This window comes from Pseudorasbora parva, chromosome 16 (genome assembly GCF_024679245.1).
Source record: "Pseudorasbora parva isolate DD20220531a chromosome 16, ASM2467924v1, whole genome shotgun sequence".
NCBI classification, from domain to species: Eukaryota; Metazoa; Chordata; class Actinopteri; order Cypriniformes; family Gobionidae; genus Pseudorasbora; species Pseudorasbora parva.
In genome coordinates, this window is record NC_090187.1 from 9094520 (window position 1) to 9112322 (window position 17803).

Here is a 17803-nt window from a genome sequence, read left to right on the forward strand (position 1 = left end):
AAAAAAAAAGCAGATGTTTGTTTTCTAAGTATTTCATACACAAATTCTGAAATAGTTTCTTTTCTACTGAAATAACAGAGGTTGTGTGAATATTACACAGAACCATTTTGCATTCATAAACTATTAAACAGTTCAATTAAATCATTGTGGATAAAAGTCCCACCCTTCATTATTTCCTATGAATTATTTCCTGTCAAAAATGATGTTAAGGACAAAAATGACAAAGCGATAGTAAGGGGGGTGTCCTTCATATCTCCTAAAAAAAAGCCTTTTGTTTTATTATATTTCTTAAAAAAATGATAGGCTGGAAGGGTTTTGTGTTGGCGGAGTTAAAGAATGAAAGCTATTCCATTGAGAGCATTTGAAAGCTCTGACATCCTTAATCATGGATACATTTTTTTTTTTTTTTATCTAAATAAACCAACCTTAAAATTTTGAGTTAATTGAAATTAAAAAGTTGAGTTGATACAATGAAGGAAATTTGTTTAATGAATAGAAACTCAAAATATTATTGTGTCTGAACCACATAAAAAATTTGATAAATCATGAAAATAGCACTATTTGGCATGTTTCACTGCGTCATTAGAAATAAAACACACACAATTACCCAATATGCTTACAAAATATTTTAATAATATTTTAACCCTTAAATGCATACCTCAGGTCACTATACCCTCCTCCTCATTCATTGTTTAAAGTTAGACATCAACCTTCTTAGTATTCATTAATCAATCCATTTGAAACAATTCAAAGTATACAAATATATAGAATATTGATTTTGATTTGATTTCACCCAGCAACTCAGTCTGGATATTTCTACTGCTTCCGTTACACTTTTGCGGGAATCAGTCACAGACAGACTTATCAATCTGACGCGTTATGGGCAGGTTTAACGATGGGTCGTTGCCCATTGATCATGTCTCTTGTGGTCTGATTAGTTGAAGGACTATCCAATTGCGTACAAAGTTATTTGAATAATGCCAGTTGATCACACCCCTTGTGCAGTAGAAAATACCAAAGAAAGATAGCCAGACAACAGAGAAACTGTTTTAGCCTTCAAATATTGTGCAGAAAAAAGGTTGAGAAAATGATTTTCTTTTCTGCTGAGGTAACCAGAGCTGCATATTAATATTAACCAATCGTACAATGGCCTTCTTTCACTATCCAAACAAATCCTAATTCGCAAAATCAAATCTCGCCCCATTATTTCCTACCAAATACGTTGTTTTTCATGGAGCTGCATCATGTTATATAAGTTAAATAACTGTGAATTATGGTTTTTGACGATGTACAGAAGAATTTCTCCATTTTAGAATAAAGAGTCATTGCCTCTTATAACATTTAATTAACAGCTTGGTAAATAACAGTGTCACACGGATGACTAGATGCTATTCCTGTGCAAAACCTCTCTTCCTTTTCTCCCCACAGCTACTTGATGTGTAAACAAACAGTCATTAGCCTATCCATGCTTTAAACATTGTTGGACTACAAATAAATGTATTGTCGGCCCTATACCGGACCTACAGCCACATGTGTTCATGATGTTGGCCACATCTCTTCCACCTGCGCTGCTGCCTCTCGGACAAGAAAACCCTTTTACGGGTAAAACAGAAACCCATAATGCTGCTGCCATGGTGTTGTGCCGTGCATATTAATATCCTCGATAGCAAAGGCACCTTTCAGTCCAACGTTTTAACACATCCCCTTTCAACCCACGCAGAACATTGACTTTCATTGGCCGAAGCAGCTGTCAGCCTTTCTGTTACAACTCTTTCCTCTTGAGCCAGTCGCTGTTTCTGCTCACACAGATTACATTTACTGAGGAGGCTGAGGAGCACATATAAAACAGTATAAGAAATAAAAACATTTCATCATTCAACCATGCCTAAGAGGGCTGGTGCGCTACTCACAAAAGACACGAAGACGAAAGAGAGAGCAGTTTCTTTAATCAGTGTGAATATTTGCAGAGAGATCTGTGTCTATGCAACAATTACAAGAAATATGTTAGTTTTTCATAAGGCCAAGTAGTGAAAATCAAGAGCTTTAAAATATGGACCTTCCTGAATTATTGATCTTCCCCATGTTCAAAATGTGTTCTGTTAACATGACAGATATTATATTTTAGATAATACAAGAGATAACAGGAAATTAACATGTTCAGTATAATCATGTTAGGTAAATATAGTAAAGATAAATAGACTTACCATGGCACTTTGTAAACAAGTGATTAACTATATGCTACATTATTGCAGTTATGTTATCAACCGTCTTTGCATGCGTTGACCATTTAGCACAAACAGATAAACAGACAAACAATTACATAAACCTCATGAGGGAGCTTGCCCTGGGATCGTAATTTTATGAATCACACTTTAACCCCCGGATGTTCAAACCAAAAAGTGCGCCCTTGGAACCGAGGGAAACAACCATACAGACATTATAAAGTTTTACATCATTTCATTACCAAATATCTTGTCATTAACTGGTGTGTCTCGTTTGAGTTAGTTGACATGTCATGTATTGTCTAAAACAAGGTTCATTGGAAAAACATGGATGTGGCAACACACTAAATACATTGTGTTGCGCACGTTTCGCAACAGTTTAAAAGAGAAATGTCTAGTAAGTGCCGCTAAAAGCTTGTTTAGTTTTTTTGTACGTATCACTGCAGTTCTGAATTGAAATGTCCGGAGAGAGGCACTAAAAGCTTAAAGGTCCCGTTCTTCGCGTGTTCTTCGAAGCTTTGATTATGTTTACAGTGTGCGATATTACATGAGTTCATGTTTCGCGTGTAAAAAAACTGTATTTTTTACACAGTTTACTTATCTGTACAGCACTGTTTTCTCTGTCCTAAAAACGGTCTGATGATTTCCTTGTTCTATGAAGTCCCTCCTTTAGAAATACGTAATGAGTTCTGATTGGGCCAGTGCTTCCCGTGTTGTGATTGGACAGCAGCTTAGCGCACTTTGCCCGGAAAGGTCCCGCCTCTTACCATAACGAGGAGATGCAAGCGCTGAATGCGCGCTCTTCTCCACATGAGAGAGCAACAAGACCACGCCCCCTATTTTGCGTGTTCTTGTGGGCGGAGGGTTAGTCAACAAACGGTTCTAGTGACGTCATTCCTGAAGGAAGTGCAGGGGTGTAGTCCAAACCGGCCGTTCGCTGTAGGCTTTGAAAGGGAACTTCTGTTAAATAAAATATGTTGCTTGGCATTGAACTTTGAGCTTTATAATTTTACAGGTATTATTTATGCTCTAACAGCAACATTTCACACTAACTAAAGTTTGAAAGATGGAATTACGAAGAACTGAACCTTTAAATCTGCACTCTGTAAACTTTCCGTCCGCTAGAGGGCGCCTATTCAAAACAAAGGCGTAGCTTGATGACGCCAAGTTTGAGCTCAATCTCAAAGAATCGGAAAAGGACATGGATCATGTTTATAGATGCGATTATTAAACTTACTGTAGTATAAAGCAGAGCAGGACAGAGTGTTGTGGAGCTGAGCAAGGCCGCTGGAGCGATTATTATGCAACACATGCCTCGCGGGCAGCGGGACTTTTATTATAAAGGTGACACTGTTGCCGGCACCATATCCGCTTTTCCGGTCATGAGGTAACGCAGCTCCATTCACCATATCAGATACATTTAAGTGTGTTTAAAATGTTATGACAATACTCTGTGCGTTAGCTCGGCGGCTGCTGTGACATTTGTTCACACTGCTAAGAGTAAAGCTCTTCTGCCGAATAAAACCAGAAACCCAGGGTAACGCAGATATGACGCAATTGGTTAAAATTGCAATTTTCTCATAATTTACAAATAGTTGGAAACATTTGGGATATTTTAAGAACTCAACTGAATAAAATATATAACAATGGCCTCTTGTTTTTTGGATATTTCACCTTCGTTGCTCTGGTTGGTTGTAGCGCTATCCTATCGCGTGCAGAGGGAGTTTGAAAGACAACCGTTTATCCCGCCCCTCAGATTGAGCCCGGCCAATTGTGAGTTTCCAGATCAAACATCTTGATGTGGGTCTGGCTTGTCAGGCTACGAGCTCTCAGCATTGTAAGAACAATTCTGTAGCAGCTGACTTACCAAGCAAACTTGGTATGTCAGAAAAAAAGCCGAACATATGGAGCTGGTTAAGTGCTGCAAACTCAAAAATGCATTTGTTAACATTAGTTTTCAAATTATGCACTATGGTAAAAAAAAAAATAATAATAAATTAATTGATCGATAATCTACCTCTGTAATCACAAGTGTGCAGTGTGCAAAAAGTGTCACATTTTTGCAGGGGCGGCAGTGGCTCAGTGGTTCATGTAGGTTGTCTACAAACCGAAAGGTTGGTGGTTCGATCCCCGGTTCCACCTGACCAAGTGTCGAAGTGTCCTTGAGCAAGACACCTAACCCCAACTGCTCCCGACGAGCTGGATGGCGCCTTACATGGCTGACATCGCCGTCGGTGTGTGAATTGGTGAATGTGAGGCAAAATGTAAAGCGCTTTGGATGGCCATAGGGTCTGTTAAAAGCACTACATAAATGCAGTCCATTTACCATTTTAGTTGGAAACTGCAGTGATATGTACATATTGGTACATATTTTGAATTTTGCATAAATGTTGCTACAGATACGTTTTTCCAAAGAGACAGGTTGTCTAAAACACAATTACCCTCATGTTTTCCCAAAGGACAGCAATGGCGGGTACATTTTCTGTCAGCTTTGCAGAAATGTAATATGAATATTGGACAAAATAAAGCATCACTGTGCAAGTGAAGAGCACATAGCTGGCACATGCTGGTATTAACCATAGATTACTATAAGTACAATATGGATCACGTCCAAACATAAGTCATCAGTTTCAAATACCTCTGTTTTAACCATCCTCAATACTATGCAAAAAATTGTTCCAGAGCGTCTTCGGAAGGTCAAAACATAGAGAAAAAGATTCTAGATTAGAAACAGCCTCGGTTACAGAATGTTAATTGGAGGTCAATACCTCTTAAGTCTTCAGAAACATGGTACAAACAATCAGTGGATAATCAAGAGAAAGAAAGCTAGAAATTATTGTTAAACACTAAAATATTTAATCATAAGGGGGAAAAAACGTCTGTCACACATCTTTTACTTTAGTCTCACTGACTCAGTGGTGGCATTTTTTTTTTCTTTCTTTTTTCCAGGCCCACCTGGACCTCCTGGAGTGGTGATTGTAGAGGAGATCACAGATACCACGGCGACGTTGTCATGGAGCCACGGCGTTGACAACCACAGTCCAATCACCACCTACAATGTACAGGCACGTAGCCCGGTCTCTCTGGGCTGGCAAACAGTGAAAACCGGTAATCACTTCAATACATGTTAATTTCACAGTGTATGGTGTGTGTGTGTTTTTAACTCTTTCCCTGCCAGCATTTAAAAAAAAAAGTTGCTAGCGACGTCAGGGTTTTTGACCATTTACACCAATATTTAATAGCCCATAGAATATTTTGTTTTAGGAATATCTGAGCATGCAATATATCAAAAGAACGAGCTGCCCCTTTTCTTTTAAACCCCCCCCAAAAAAAATCAACACTTGTCATGTCATCCTGGGTCATCATTTAATTCAGTAACATTATAATTTTGATTCATATGATGTTTAATGTTGATGATCACGTTATTTTTCATATGCATTAGCTTACATACGATCGCTTGTTTTGCTGCGTCTTCTTCGCCTGTGTTTTGATAAGAAGATTCTGTACTCATTCAGAAAATGTGTAATAGCACCTGCTAGGGTGTAAAAGAGAAAACACGGAAACCCAGAAAATTCTGCGTTTGGCTGGGATGCGTTTTCTCTCAAAAAAAAATCCTGTGTTCGGCGGGGAAAGAGTAAAATGAAGCAAATCTAGCTCATTAGGTTGCACATACAAGTTTAAGTTTTAATGGTCAGTAACTACTACAAGTACTTCTATATTTCTTGTTATATAAGATCTCACTCCAAGCCTTTGGCTTTCTGCATATGACTGCTGACAGTGTTTCTGAATGCAGACTCAAGCTCTGGGAGTTGACTTTTCCTCCCATCTGTTTGTAAGGATGTGTGGCAGGAGCCCAGTGGGCATCTATTAAATGTCTGTAGTGCTTTTTTAAATGTCACTGGCTGAAATCTAATTGCAAATTAATTTGAAGGTCAGTGGTAGGTTACCTTTCTGAAGAAGCACTTTATAATAAGTATACAGTTATAAAGTACTTACAAACTATTAGTTTATTGTCTACATTGTAATCTCTACATTGGTAATGCATTATGTACAAATATTGAGTTTGGTCACTAGACAAATTAAAAGTGTCTAGTGGGTCTAGTCATATGGCACGTTAAAATTGTTTAAAGCACAGCCAGCCGTTGATTATTTCTTAAATAATATTTTGATAATTACAGTGACAATAAATGAAGAACTCATTATTTGTATAGCCGATTAATGTAAATACTACTGTTCTTATCTATAAACTAATAGTTACAGTGTTAACTAACTTCCCCATCATCTAAAATTGTTTATATTTCATCCCAAAATCAAAAGAAAAAATAAATAAATAAACTATGAATATAATAACAGCATTGTTCTACAAAATATTTTATAACATCTAGAGATATTCATGACATGCTTTTTAAATTCACCCATTTATCCAGCTCTTCTTTTAGTAATTTGACAGATAATTTGCCAGATAAATAAAACTCTCACTATATTTTCCCATCACTATCAGAAATTAAATGGCTTTATTTGAGGTACCCTGACAGTAATACCACTTGTAATCATTATCTGATATTATCCAAAGACAACAGCTTTGTGTACCCTCTGTTCAAACATTTTCAGTCAACTTTGGATAATAGAAAACTTTTATTCATTTTTGTAGACTTGATATGGATGAATTGTTCTTTTCAGTTTGAACATTCTGCACGGAGGAAAGTGAGAGAGATACAGCACAAATGTGCACACAATGCTTTGTGCTGAACCTATTCAGAAGAAAATTAAAAGGTTTACTTTATAGTGTTTAAACACTGTTAGCCATTCAGGTCCCTCTATATATTTGGTGTCCTTAACTACTATGTACTTACATTAAAGTACATAAGTACAATATACTTATTGTGTTCATATTGTATTGCGAAACACAGGGACAGGTGAGGTACGGGTAAGTTAAAGGGTAGAGTTAGGTGTAAGGGAAGTGTCAACAGTGTTATTATAAACTACATAAATTAATTACAGATGTAATTGTTTTGTTTTTTATGTAAGTACATGTAAAAACTAGCCTAGAAATCTAGACGCACCCTGGCGGCAGCAAATCTAATCTGCCGCGAGTAGCGTCTAGCAACTCTCGATATACTCCTGAGCTCTAAAAAACAAACTCTGATCAGACCAATCACATTGTGTATAGAGTTGGTAGGCGGGGCTTAATATTGTGACGGCAGCGTTGCGCTTGCTTGCTGCTAGTAAAAACAGAGGCTGTCGAACGGCAGTCTTTCGAATCAGCTTTGACCATGACTCTGCACTGTAAAAAATTATTTAGAAAAAAAGTTACCTGGTTGCCTTGAGTTCATTGAAATTGAAATTGAGTTAATACAATGAACATTTTTTGAGATTCGACAACCTTTATTAAAAGATTATTAAAAGATTTTTTAAGCATAATGGGTAATTCTGTGTTTTTTTATTTCTGATGACGCAGTGAAACATGCCAAATAGTGCTATTTTCATGATTTATCAAATTTTTTATGTGGTTCAGATACAAAAATATTTTGAGTTTCTATTTATTAAACAAATTTCCTTCATTGTATCAACATAAATTTTTAATTTCAATCAACTCAAAATTTTAAGGCAACCAGGTTACTTACTTTTTTAAGTTAAACCAACATAAAACAACCAATTTTTTTTACAGTGTGGAAGACTTGGAGTTAAACTTTTCTCTGAGAAAATGACAAAGAATAGCACTGAAGTCATTCTTAACAAGGGACGATGTGTTTGGAGTTTTGCCGACCGGATACAGCAAATGTTTTAATCTATCAACGAGCTCCGCTTCATGTTGCTCTGGTTGGTTGTTGGTATACAATTGCGTGCAGAGGGAGTTTGAAAGACTGCCCCTCGGATTGAGCCCTGTCAATGGTGAGTTTCCAGACGAAACATCTTGATGTGTCAGGCTGTGTAAAAACATGTACAATAAGTGCATCGTCTCAAATGATTAATTGTTAAACGTTAGTACACAGTAGCTAAGACCACCTAATATAAAGTGGGTCTCCTTTTCGTGTTCTTTACTGTTTCTTCCTCTGGATATTTAGTAGGCCTAAAGTGTTCTTTCAATCTGATATCAACAAGACATTCTTCTCCAATAGGAGCTTTGAGGCAAGACTGTTGGGGATGAAACAAACCAGCAGAGTTTGACTTCTGCAACTGCATGGATTGTAGAGTTCAGCCTGTTCAGGCAGCATACTAATTTTCTTTACATTACATTCAGTGTATATTCTTTTTTTCGAACACTTAAAGGGTTAGTTCACCCAAAAATGACAATTATTTCATTAATTACTCACCCTCATGTCGTTGGACACCTGTAAGACCTTCGTTCATCTCCGGAACACAAATGAAGATATTTTTGTTGAAAGCTGATGGCTGAGAAAGGCTTCAGAAAGGCCTCCATTGGCATTCAGTACATTCTCACTGACCCACTCACAAGACCCATAAAGGCACTAAAGACTTCGATACAAAGTTCATCTCACTACAGTGGCTGTACAATAATTTTACAATGCGACGAAAATAGTGGTTGTGTGCACAAAAATCAAAATAACGACTTAATCCACCAAGTTACTGACGTGAACTCAACGCATGCGCGAGAATATGACGCAGATCCGCCGTTCGGATACATGACCCATAGCGAGGAGGAGCGTCGCTATCGCATGAGAACGAATGTACTGATAAGCATATATATATATATATATATATATATATATATATATATATATATATATATATATATATATATATATATATATATATATATATATATATATATATATATATAATGTGTGTGTGTGTAATTTAAATATAATTTGTAATGAAGTGGTAATTTAGTACATTTAAATTATGTTAACATCAACATAATATCAAATAACGCAAAAGTTACAATTATAATCAAGTACTTTTTATAATCAAGTGTGCTTTTGTTATGTCAGTCAGTGTATGGCTAGCTGGATGGGTTAGTGAATGGATTGGAAGGTTAGATGGTTGAGTGGGTGTATGGATGGATGGATGGATGGATGGATGGATGGATGGATGGATGGATGGATGGATGGATGGATGGATGGATGGATGGATGGATGGATGGATGGATGGATGGATGGATGGATGGATGGATATGAGTTGGTGGGTGGGTGGTTGGTTGGGTGTATAAATGGATGGATAGATTGATTGATGGATAGATATTTATATGTAGATGGATGGATGGATGGTTTGATGGATGGATGGATGGATGGATGGATGGATGGATGGATGGATGGATGGATGGATGGATGGATGGATGGATGGATGGATGGATGGATGGATGGATGGATGGATGGATGGATGATGCTGCACTTCGGGATTCTCATACTAACTACATTTTTTTTTTTTTTAAGTAATATGGTAAAAGCCCAAGAGCCAGTGGCATTACAAATGTAAAGTTTTTTTTTTTTTTTTCACAGTAAAACTGAAAACTCTGAGGGATGCAAAGGAAATCGAGGCATGTGTGGTCACAAGAGGGAGAGAGGGAGAGAAAAAAGAAAGAAAAAACGAAAGAAACTATAGAGAGGATGAAGAAGAGAAACAGTGAGATAAGGCAGGGTAAGCCGGAGGGGGGAAAGAGAGAAATTTTGTGGAGAGCATCTGGGAGTTTATCATCTCGCTGTCTCACGCCTAGAGCGCGGCTCCGCTCCCACAGGTTATGTACAGCCGCTAACTGTAGACAGAAGTAAGCCCAGAGGTTTGGTCCTCAGCCAAGTGTGTGTCTGGACTGAAATGAGGTGTGTAGAAGGAGGAGTGTCCTCTGGGCAAACACAATTTTGTGCCTGGTGTCTCTTATGTATTGACTTGAGCACGCCATGAGTGAAATCAAAATTACAAATTCACTTTACTAGAAGCAATGGAAACATTTCTCAATCTCTCATTCAAAGCTAAATTCCTCAGAGAAATGTGAGCTGTGAAGCACTGGATACACCCTTGTGAAAAGGAAGTACAGTTTATCATACTTTTAATACAAATTACAGAAAATAATTTACTTTAAAATAATATACTGAATACAATTTTCACAGAGCCATATTTGCATGTTGATTATAATTACATTTTTATTAAATACATTTTGCTGACCTTTTTGATTCACTTAAGTACATCTTTATAGTATGTAATTTCATAATTCTATTCAATTTTCTTTTACATGTTTAAACTGCCAAAAAGTACTGATAAGCATTTGTTGAACTAAAATATATGTCATTTTTTAATAAAACTTGTATGTCATGTATTTAAATAAATCTATAATTACAAACATTTGAATTTAATTAAAACATATATTAACTTTAAATGCAATATCTAATAATACACACCTGCTAGACAATGCCTCACATACTTATTTTTAGCATGACAAAGTATCATTATCTCATTTTTGACCGAAGTGGCTTTATTTCTTTTTTTACAATTAAACCTTAAAGGGATACTTCACCGCTTTTTCATATTAAATGTTATTCCCTTAACAAAGACGAACTGATACATCCCTCTCTTGTCTGAGTGCGTGCACTTAATCTCTCTGACGCGCGGTGACGATCTGATAGCATTTAGCTTAGCCCACTAAGCCCAGTTCATTCACTATGGTACCAAACAGAGATCAAGTTAGAAGTTAGAAGTACCAAACACCTCCACGTTTTCCCTATTTAAATACAGTTTCACGAGTAGTTGAACGATCAAGTATGGTGACAAAATAAAACGTGGCGCTTTTCTAAGCGGATTAAAAAGGAGAACTATATTGCTTGGCGGAATAGCACTTCTGAGAGTACTTCGACTCGGCACAGTAAAAAGTCCCGGCTGTTTTAAAACAGATGCAGCATAATTATTTAATCTTTCTAAATAATGAGCATGGCATGTGTTCTTTCATTGCGTGTGCGTGTGTGTTGCTTAATTGTCATGAAATTGTTGCATGTATTTCACACTTTGTCCGTGTGTGAAGCGCAAGCATACTGTATTTATCAGTTCACATTACTTTGAAAAGCCTACAAGGATTTATTCACAGTAGATGTTCGTGTTGGCTTGTGTTTTAAGCTGCATTGATTCCTCCTCACCTGTTTTGGTACCTCCCTCTTTTACAATACCATCCACCCCCTCCTCAGATCCAGACCCAGTGACAGGAAGCATGGAGTCCGCCATGGCAGTAGAGCTCAACCCCTGGGTGGAGTACGAGTTTCGGGTGGTGGCTACGAACGGCATCGGCACAGGTGACCCGAGCGCCCCCTCCAGAGCGGTCCGCACTAAAGAAGCAGGTATCTCTCATTGGTTCACTCACCCGTGAATGTCACCGAGCTAAATGTCCTCCAACAGAACAGAAATCTAAATAAACAAACAGTTTTCTCTCAAGCCTCGTTTATCCTCCACTCGAGGGATCGTGAAACTGCGTGTTGTGACACATTTTTACGACTGCAGTCACCCGTCTGAATATCCAGGGTGACCCTGGTTCTATTTTAATTGGAGGAGAAGTGGAAAATAAGCCGCTTACATGAATTTAAACAAGTTTTTGTGTTTGAGCTGAAGCAGAAAGGCACTTGTGCCCTCAGGCAAAGAGGCTGCAGAATTCTCTATTTACGGAGAACAAAACCCTCGCTTCAACACTCTTTGGTTCAAACATTAAGCAGGCCTGTTCGATTACGGAGCAACAAAATGTCCCAGTATAAAAACATGATGCTACTTTTTTCTTTTTTTAAAGCCAATTGAATTATTGCAGTTGTCACCATATGACACTAAGAATTTGTTTAGTAGTTTTTTCTCTTAAAATATAGTTATGTTATTATTTACTGTCCCTCATCGTCCCATGGAGCATAAAAAAATATATTTTTGAAGAATCTTTGTGTGGTACTTTTAATTATATAATTACAGTTCATAGTGGTTACAGACGTCGAAAGCCTTTTGGAAAGACAAACCAAACCCTAACCACTATAAAATTGGTCCATGAAAGAAAATATCAAATACTTTTTTTTTAAGAATAGAGCACAATTATGAACAATTTAGGTTAGATTAGGTCATTTAGTTTGTTTGTTTAGATTAAAAAAGACATATCAATGTCACACAACCCTCTATGGTACGCAATATGATTTCAATGAGGAAAAAATTATTTGTGGTGTTTTTCCTGCTTAAAATAGGACACTTTAACAATAGCAATAAAAAAAATCATTATTTTTATTTTTATTTATTTTTTAAGTTAGTTGCCTCAAGGCAACATTGTACCACAACGGACAAATTTAAACTTTTTACGTTTTCATGTAGAAAAAATAAATATATTTATTGAAAAAATCAATTTCTTTAACCAGACACCTGAACAAACACATTTATCCAGTTTATAATGTATTACAAATTTCATATTTAATAAAAAGCAACATTTCAAATTCAGCTGTTGCTCTCAGGCAACATTGTACCATCGTGGAGCACAAGTATTACCAAACCATTACATCAAGCCATCACATCAAGTTATTACATTAAGTTATTACATCAAGTTATCATATCATAACCATCTTCATCCTCATTTCCATCTTCGATCTCACCCTCACTCTCTCCCTGCCGGATTGTCACTATGGCCTCATCTTCCTCATCACATGACACCTCATCCTTATCCTCATCAGTTTTATACCTTTTTTGAGTGCTATAGAAAATGTGCAGATCATAATATATGCAGTTATAGTATGTGTATTACTATTTGTATACATGCATTACAATATTGTTCAAAAATACAGATATATTTAGATAATTCTAACTCTTTTCCTTACAAATATGCTGTATTTGTATCCAACCTAAAGTGTCTGCTATGGCCTTACGCGATTCCATTGTGGTACAATGTTGCCTTGAGGCAACACACAGTTTTTTGTTATTTACTCTAAAACATTTGATGATATATAATGTAAAGTTCTTGAAAATTTACTAACCAGTGAAGGTGACTAATATTTTTGTGGGTGATTATCTGGACAGGAAATTAGAGAAAAATGCCGTTTTCATTGGAGAAAATATGGAGCCATGTGACCTGTGCACATGACTGAAACATGACACAAAATGGACCCCTGTGGGTCATGTGACCCATTTTTTTACACTTTCATTGATTCGTATTTGAGTTCTTCTTCCCGGGGATAGGTCTGAACAATACATTGGTGTTTCATTTGATTAAGAATAATCTAAAATAGATTATGTTGCCTGGAGGCAACACCGTACCATAGAGGGTTAAATAAAGTGTGCACCGTGTCAGCTGGAGATTTACGGCTCATATTATCCCATATGCAGTTATGCAGCGTTTTGACTGAACCTCTTCTACTCGATGAGTAACACATCTTTACCATTTTCTGTGTCTTAAACGAGTCTGCGTTTATGATATATGTCCTTATTTCATGCAAAACGCTAGCTCGCTCTGTCTGGATGCGTTTAAATCTGCTCTAAATTTGCGTTTTTGTCACCTATCACACATGCGCACTTCAATAAGCTGACAGAAAGCAGGTTAATGCGTTTACATGCAGTGCGAAATAATAAAAAAAAAAGGGTAAGAGGCAAAAAACTACATAACGGTTTATGCTTACGCTGTTTATGACCTTACTTCGATAAAAGAAAACAGGTTACCGCGTTTACATGACCACGTTCATTTTCGGCTTATTGGGCATAATCGGCTTAAGAACGTGCAACGCACCCAGTGAGACCTGCACTCGGTTTAACGTAAAAAGACTTAATAAATACATATTTCAGTACTCACCATAACTTAAATGAAGAACAATCAGTTTGGAAATGATGTCTGAACTTCTGTCGTCGTACTTCAGCATCGACTCCTCAGTCTCCTCAATCTCCCGCGCACATACATTTGAATCCACGTTGGATCCAACGGTGGCGCATGTTTTTTTTTTCTCCGCAAGACTTGTTCGGCAAACAGATTTTTCACTTTTACTTGATGAATTGGCTGAACACAATTTAATATGTTGAGTGAATCTATTTTTTTATTTTACCTGTACACCATAAGCTAAAATTACCCCAATGCATCTTTTTGTTTGGGGATAATTATTTGAAAGCAATTTTTTGAGTCAATATTTAATTGTCAGTTTCCACAATTCTTCAGTAAAAAAAATGTTTTACAGTGCTGCCATTTTCTTAATAAGCAAAGCCTTTAAGCACTGTCCCAATAACCCAAAACTATACTGTCCCATTCCCCCAAATAGTGTTTGGTTGGATGGGACAAAATAAAAAAACCTAATTCTGAAAACAGAAACATTATATTAACTATATTTTACAACATTTTGCTGGAGTAATACATAATATTCATGTTTCAATAAATTGTTTTGGCAATATATCTGCTTAGACAATGTTATGACCTTATACTTAAAACTAGCAAAAGCTATTGTTATTTTCCTCACCTCATGTGTTGCAGGGTCAACTTCCTGTTGGATGTTTGCTCTGCACACCCAGATTTTGCAATTTTGAGTATGCAGTCTTACAGCTAGGGCTGAGCAAAAAAGGTTTTAATTTTATCTCTCATCAGGAGAGAAAATAAACTTATACAACTGTCCCATTCAACCTTATGTCCCAATCACCCTTAATTCACCCTACATATCACGGCATTTCAGAAATTACATATCTGTTAAGTGCCGCTGAAATGTTAATGTTCTGTCACACCAAATAACGTACCCCCTCCATTAAACCCTACCCTGAAACTTAAACATAGTGTTAACAATAGTAAACATGAAATAAAAATGCATTTGCTGATGCCACCGTGCCATTTTAGCTTGTATCTACAAATCTTTTAGCTCTTGTATTGCGACTAATTTTTACTGGACTGTGCTCTACATTGCACGTGCAGCCTCATGTGATCTACTGAGCAAGGTTCAGAAAAGCCATATGAGATAAAAGCTTCTGAGATGTAAAAATATGTTCGCTTACGAATCATAAACTATAAAAAGTGCTTTGAGGTCATTACATAATACTGTGCAAGGAACTGCGTGAACCAAAGTCTTTATTAATCAATAATCCGCCCTATAATCATAATTTGTGTGAAAAGGAAAACAAATAGTAAACTACGGGGGTATGCAGATGTATTGCTTTATATGAGCGTAAATTAGTAATATGTCATTCTAAAAGAACAATTCCTGTTCAGTTTTCCCCTTCTCTATTTATCTTTGTGTTTGTCTGTGTGAGTCAAGCTGTTTGGATGTGTTTTGTTAGTGCTATGCTATTTCTCGACTTAGTGGTAGTGGTTTTGAGAGTTACACCTATAGAGTGAATCTTCCTCATGTGTCAAAAACCAGCCAGTAATTAATTATTCATTAGCAGTCATTAAGAAGATTCACTCACATTTTTACATACAGGTTGTAGCGAATAGGCAGTTAAAACATATCATATAATGCACTATTACATTGCAGTATTTCTGTATCTGCAGTTCCGTCAGTTGCCCCTGCCAACGTGAGAGGTGGGAACGGCCGCAGGCATGAGCTGGTCATATCCTGGGAGGTAGGTTTGCACTCAGCATGCACAATGGACTCCCTACTGTGAACTCTTGCTATGCTAATGAATATGGCATAAAAGACTTGCAGTTCCTGGCAAAATAGATTCACGCAGCTAATTGACTTGAGCGTTCGTAATTATATCCGGCTATAATTGCCACCATTGCAACTGCCTATTGAAGGATTGCCACACTTACAGTACCCTATAAGAAGAGATGAATAACTATATTCTAAATGGAATTGTGTGCTTTGTGGCAATGCTGCTGGAGAAATAAATGACTGAGAAGTGGTGCAGGTTTAGTCCAGACAATTTTAATACTTTTCAAAGCGTTTTATTATTATTTTTTATTATTAACATGGCATAAGCTAAACAGGAAAAACTAAATATTTGAACATTTATATCCATGTCTTGTTGGTTTGTTGATGTAGGGCATATAAAACAACATGTTCATGTTGGCATCAGTTGTCTCAAATACACCCCATCCCTCCCCACCCTAAAACCTACGGCCATGCCCCAGATCCACCATCAAGTGACACTGACACTAATATCAGATTGTGTTCAGTACTTCCTCTGCCGTAAATCGCTGAACCATTCTGATGATACTTCCTATTCTTTTGTTTTCTGCCTTTGGTAACTATGAGTGAGTGACGATCAGACACTTCCACTTTCTGGAAAAAAGGTGAATTGCACTTTTTCAGCCATCAAAGATTCAATTATTATTGTGCAGAAAAATAAAAAACACACACTTTTACATGCCTCGGTTCGTTAGCGACCCTATACAATTTTTTACAAAAAAATAAATGGTAAACCAGGCCTTCTTTTATATTGATTATAATGAATTTATTAAGGGATACTAAGAAGGTTGATGTCTAAAAAATGAAGGAGGAGAAGGGTAGAGAATGACGTCTCGGGAGATCTGAGATATGCATTTAAGGGTTAGGTAAATTATTTTAAATATTAAAATAGTATTATTTTTCTAAAATAGAAGTAGGCTCAAATGTATACTTTTTTCAAAGGATTAGCAAGTAAGCATATGATGGTATTGATGATTTATGAAGCCGTCAGTAACTTATGATCTTCCTTAGTGCCATCATTGATGTATGTGCAAATTGAAATAATGACACATCCATCCGGTGTTTCAGGTTTGACGTCACTGACACTAAAACACCACTGGATCTCACATTTTCCTACATGTGGAAAGGAGAATGATATTTAAAGGCTCCAGCATATCCAAATGATTCAGAAGATATGGAATATACCGCACAAATCATATGAATATACTGCTATGATGTTGTTTTGTCCTTTAGAAAGCTTGAAAGTCGTTGTCGATGCAAACTGTTTAAATCATTTTAAGTTTAGTCACACAAGAGAGATTAAAACGATCATTAACCTTGATTATTCAAAATGCGATTCCCCTGAAATGAAGGTTTTTGGAGCATCTGTTTGTGATGTGAGATTTCACAACGCTGAAGAAACATCCAAACATTTCTCTTACCATGTAAAGAGGATACTAGCATGGACTGTCACCTTTGGTTCTGTGCACTGTTGTGAGTATTGTGCGCATAAACACATTTTAAAAAAGAAAAAAGGTTTTGAAATGAGACCATTTAAAGGTGAGATTAACTGGGGAATTGTGGAACAGATGTACGCTGAAGTGACAGTTATTCTTGCAGTTATTAAATACTCGGGCCCCAACTGTCACCAGGCAAATAACTTTCATATTAGGAGAACTGTACCTTAGTGAGAAATTAAAGATGATAAGGCTCATTCCAGATGCAATGGAATATTTTTACCATGATGACTTTCTGAGTTTATAACCCCTTGAGGAAGTTATTACTGTAACTACAGAATAATCGTAGTTTTAATTTTGCTTTGGCGATGACAGTTCAATTATACGCCCCTCACCGCGTTCGCAACATGCAGTATATGTCTGTACACTAGAAACGCTTAGAGCTCAAAACACATTTTAAATTTAAAGTGAGCTTTACATGAGGTCTATTTTAAATGCACAGGAGAATTCTCAAGCATTAATTCATTACTGCTGTATCGTATTAAACAGCATATTAGCAGGTATCCTGACAGGGGCTTCAGGTGCTATTTTGGAA

General features: G+C 36.8%; 1 protein-coding gene across 6 annotated transcripts in view; it reads left to right on the forward strand.

Moving 5' to 3' along the window:
- Positions 1-17803, forward strand: part of cntn5 (contactin 5) — a 427504-nt gene that overhangs the window by 383886 nt on the left and 25815 nt on the right. For all 6 annotated transcript variants that reach the window (XM_067419349.1, XM_067419350.1, XM_067419348.1 and 3 more), the window contains exons 16-18: positions 5172-5330; positions 11354-11503; positions 15634-15704. In XM_067419349.1, coding sequence (XP_067275450.1) covers positions 5172-5330; positions 11354-11503; positions 15634-15704 — 380 coding nt within the window. The remainder of the gene's footprint in view (positions 1-5171; positions 5331-11353; positions 11504-15633; positions 15705-17803) is intronic.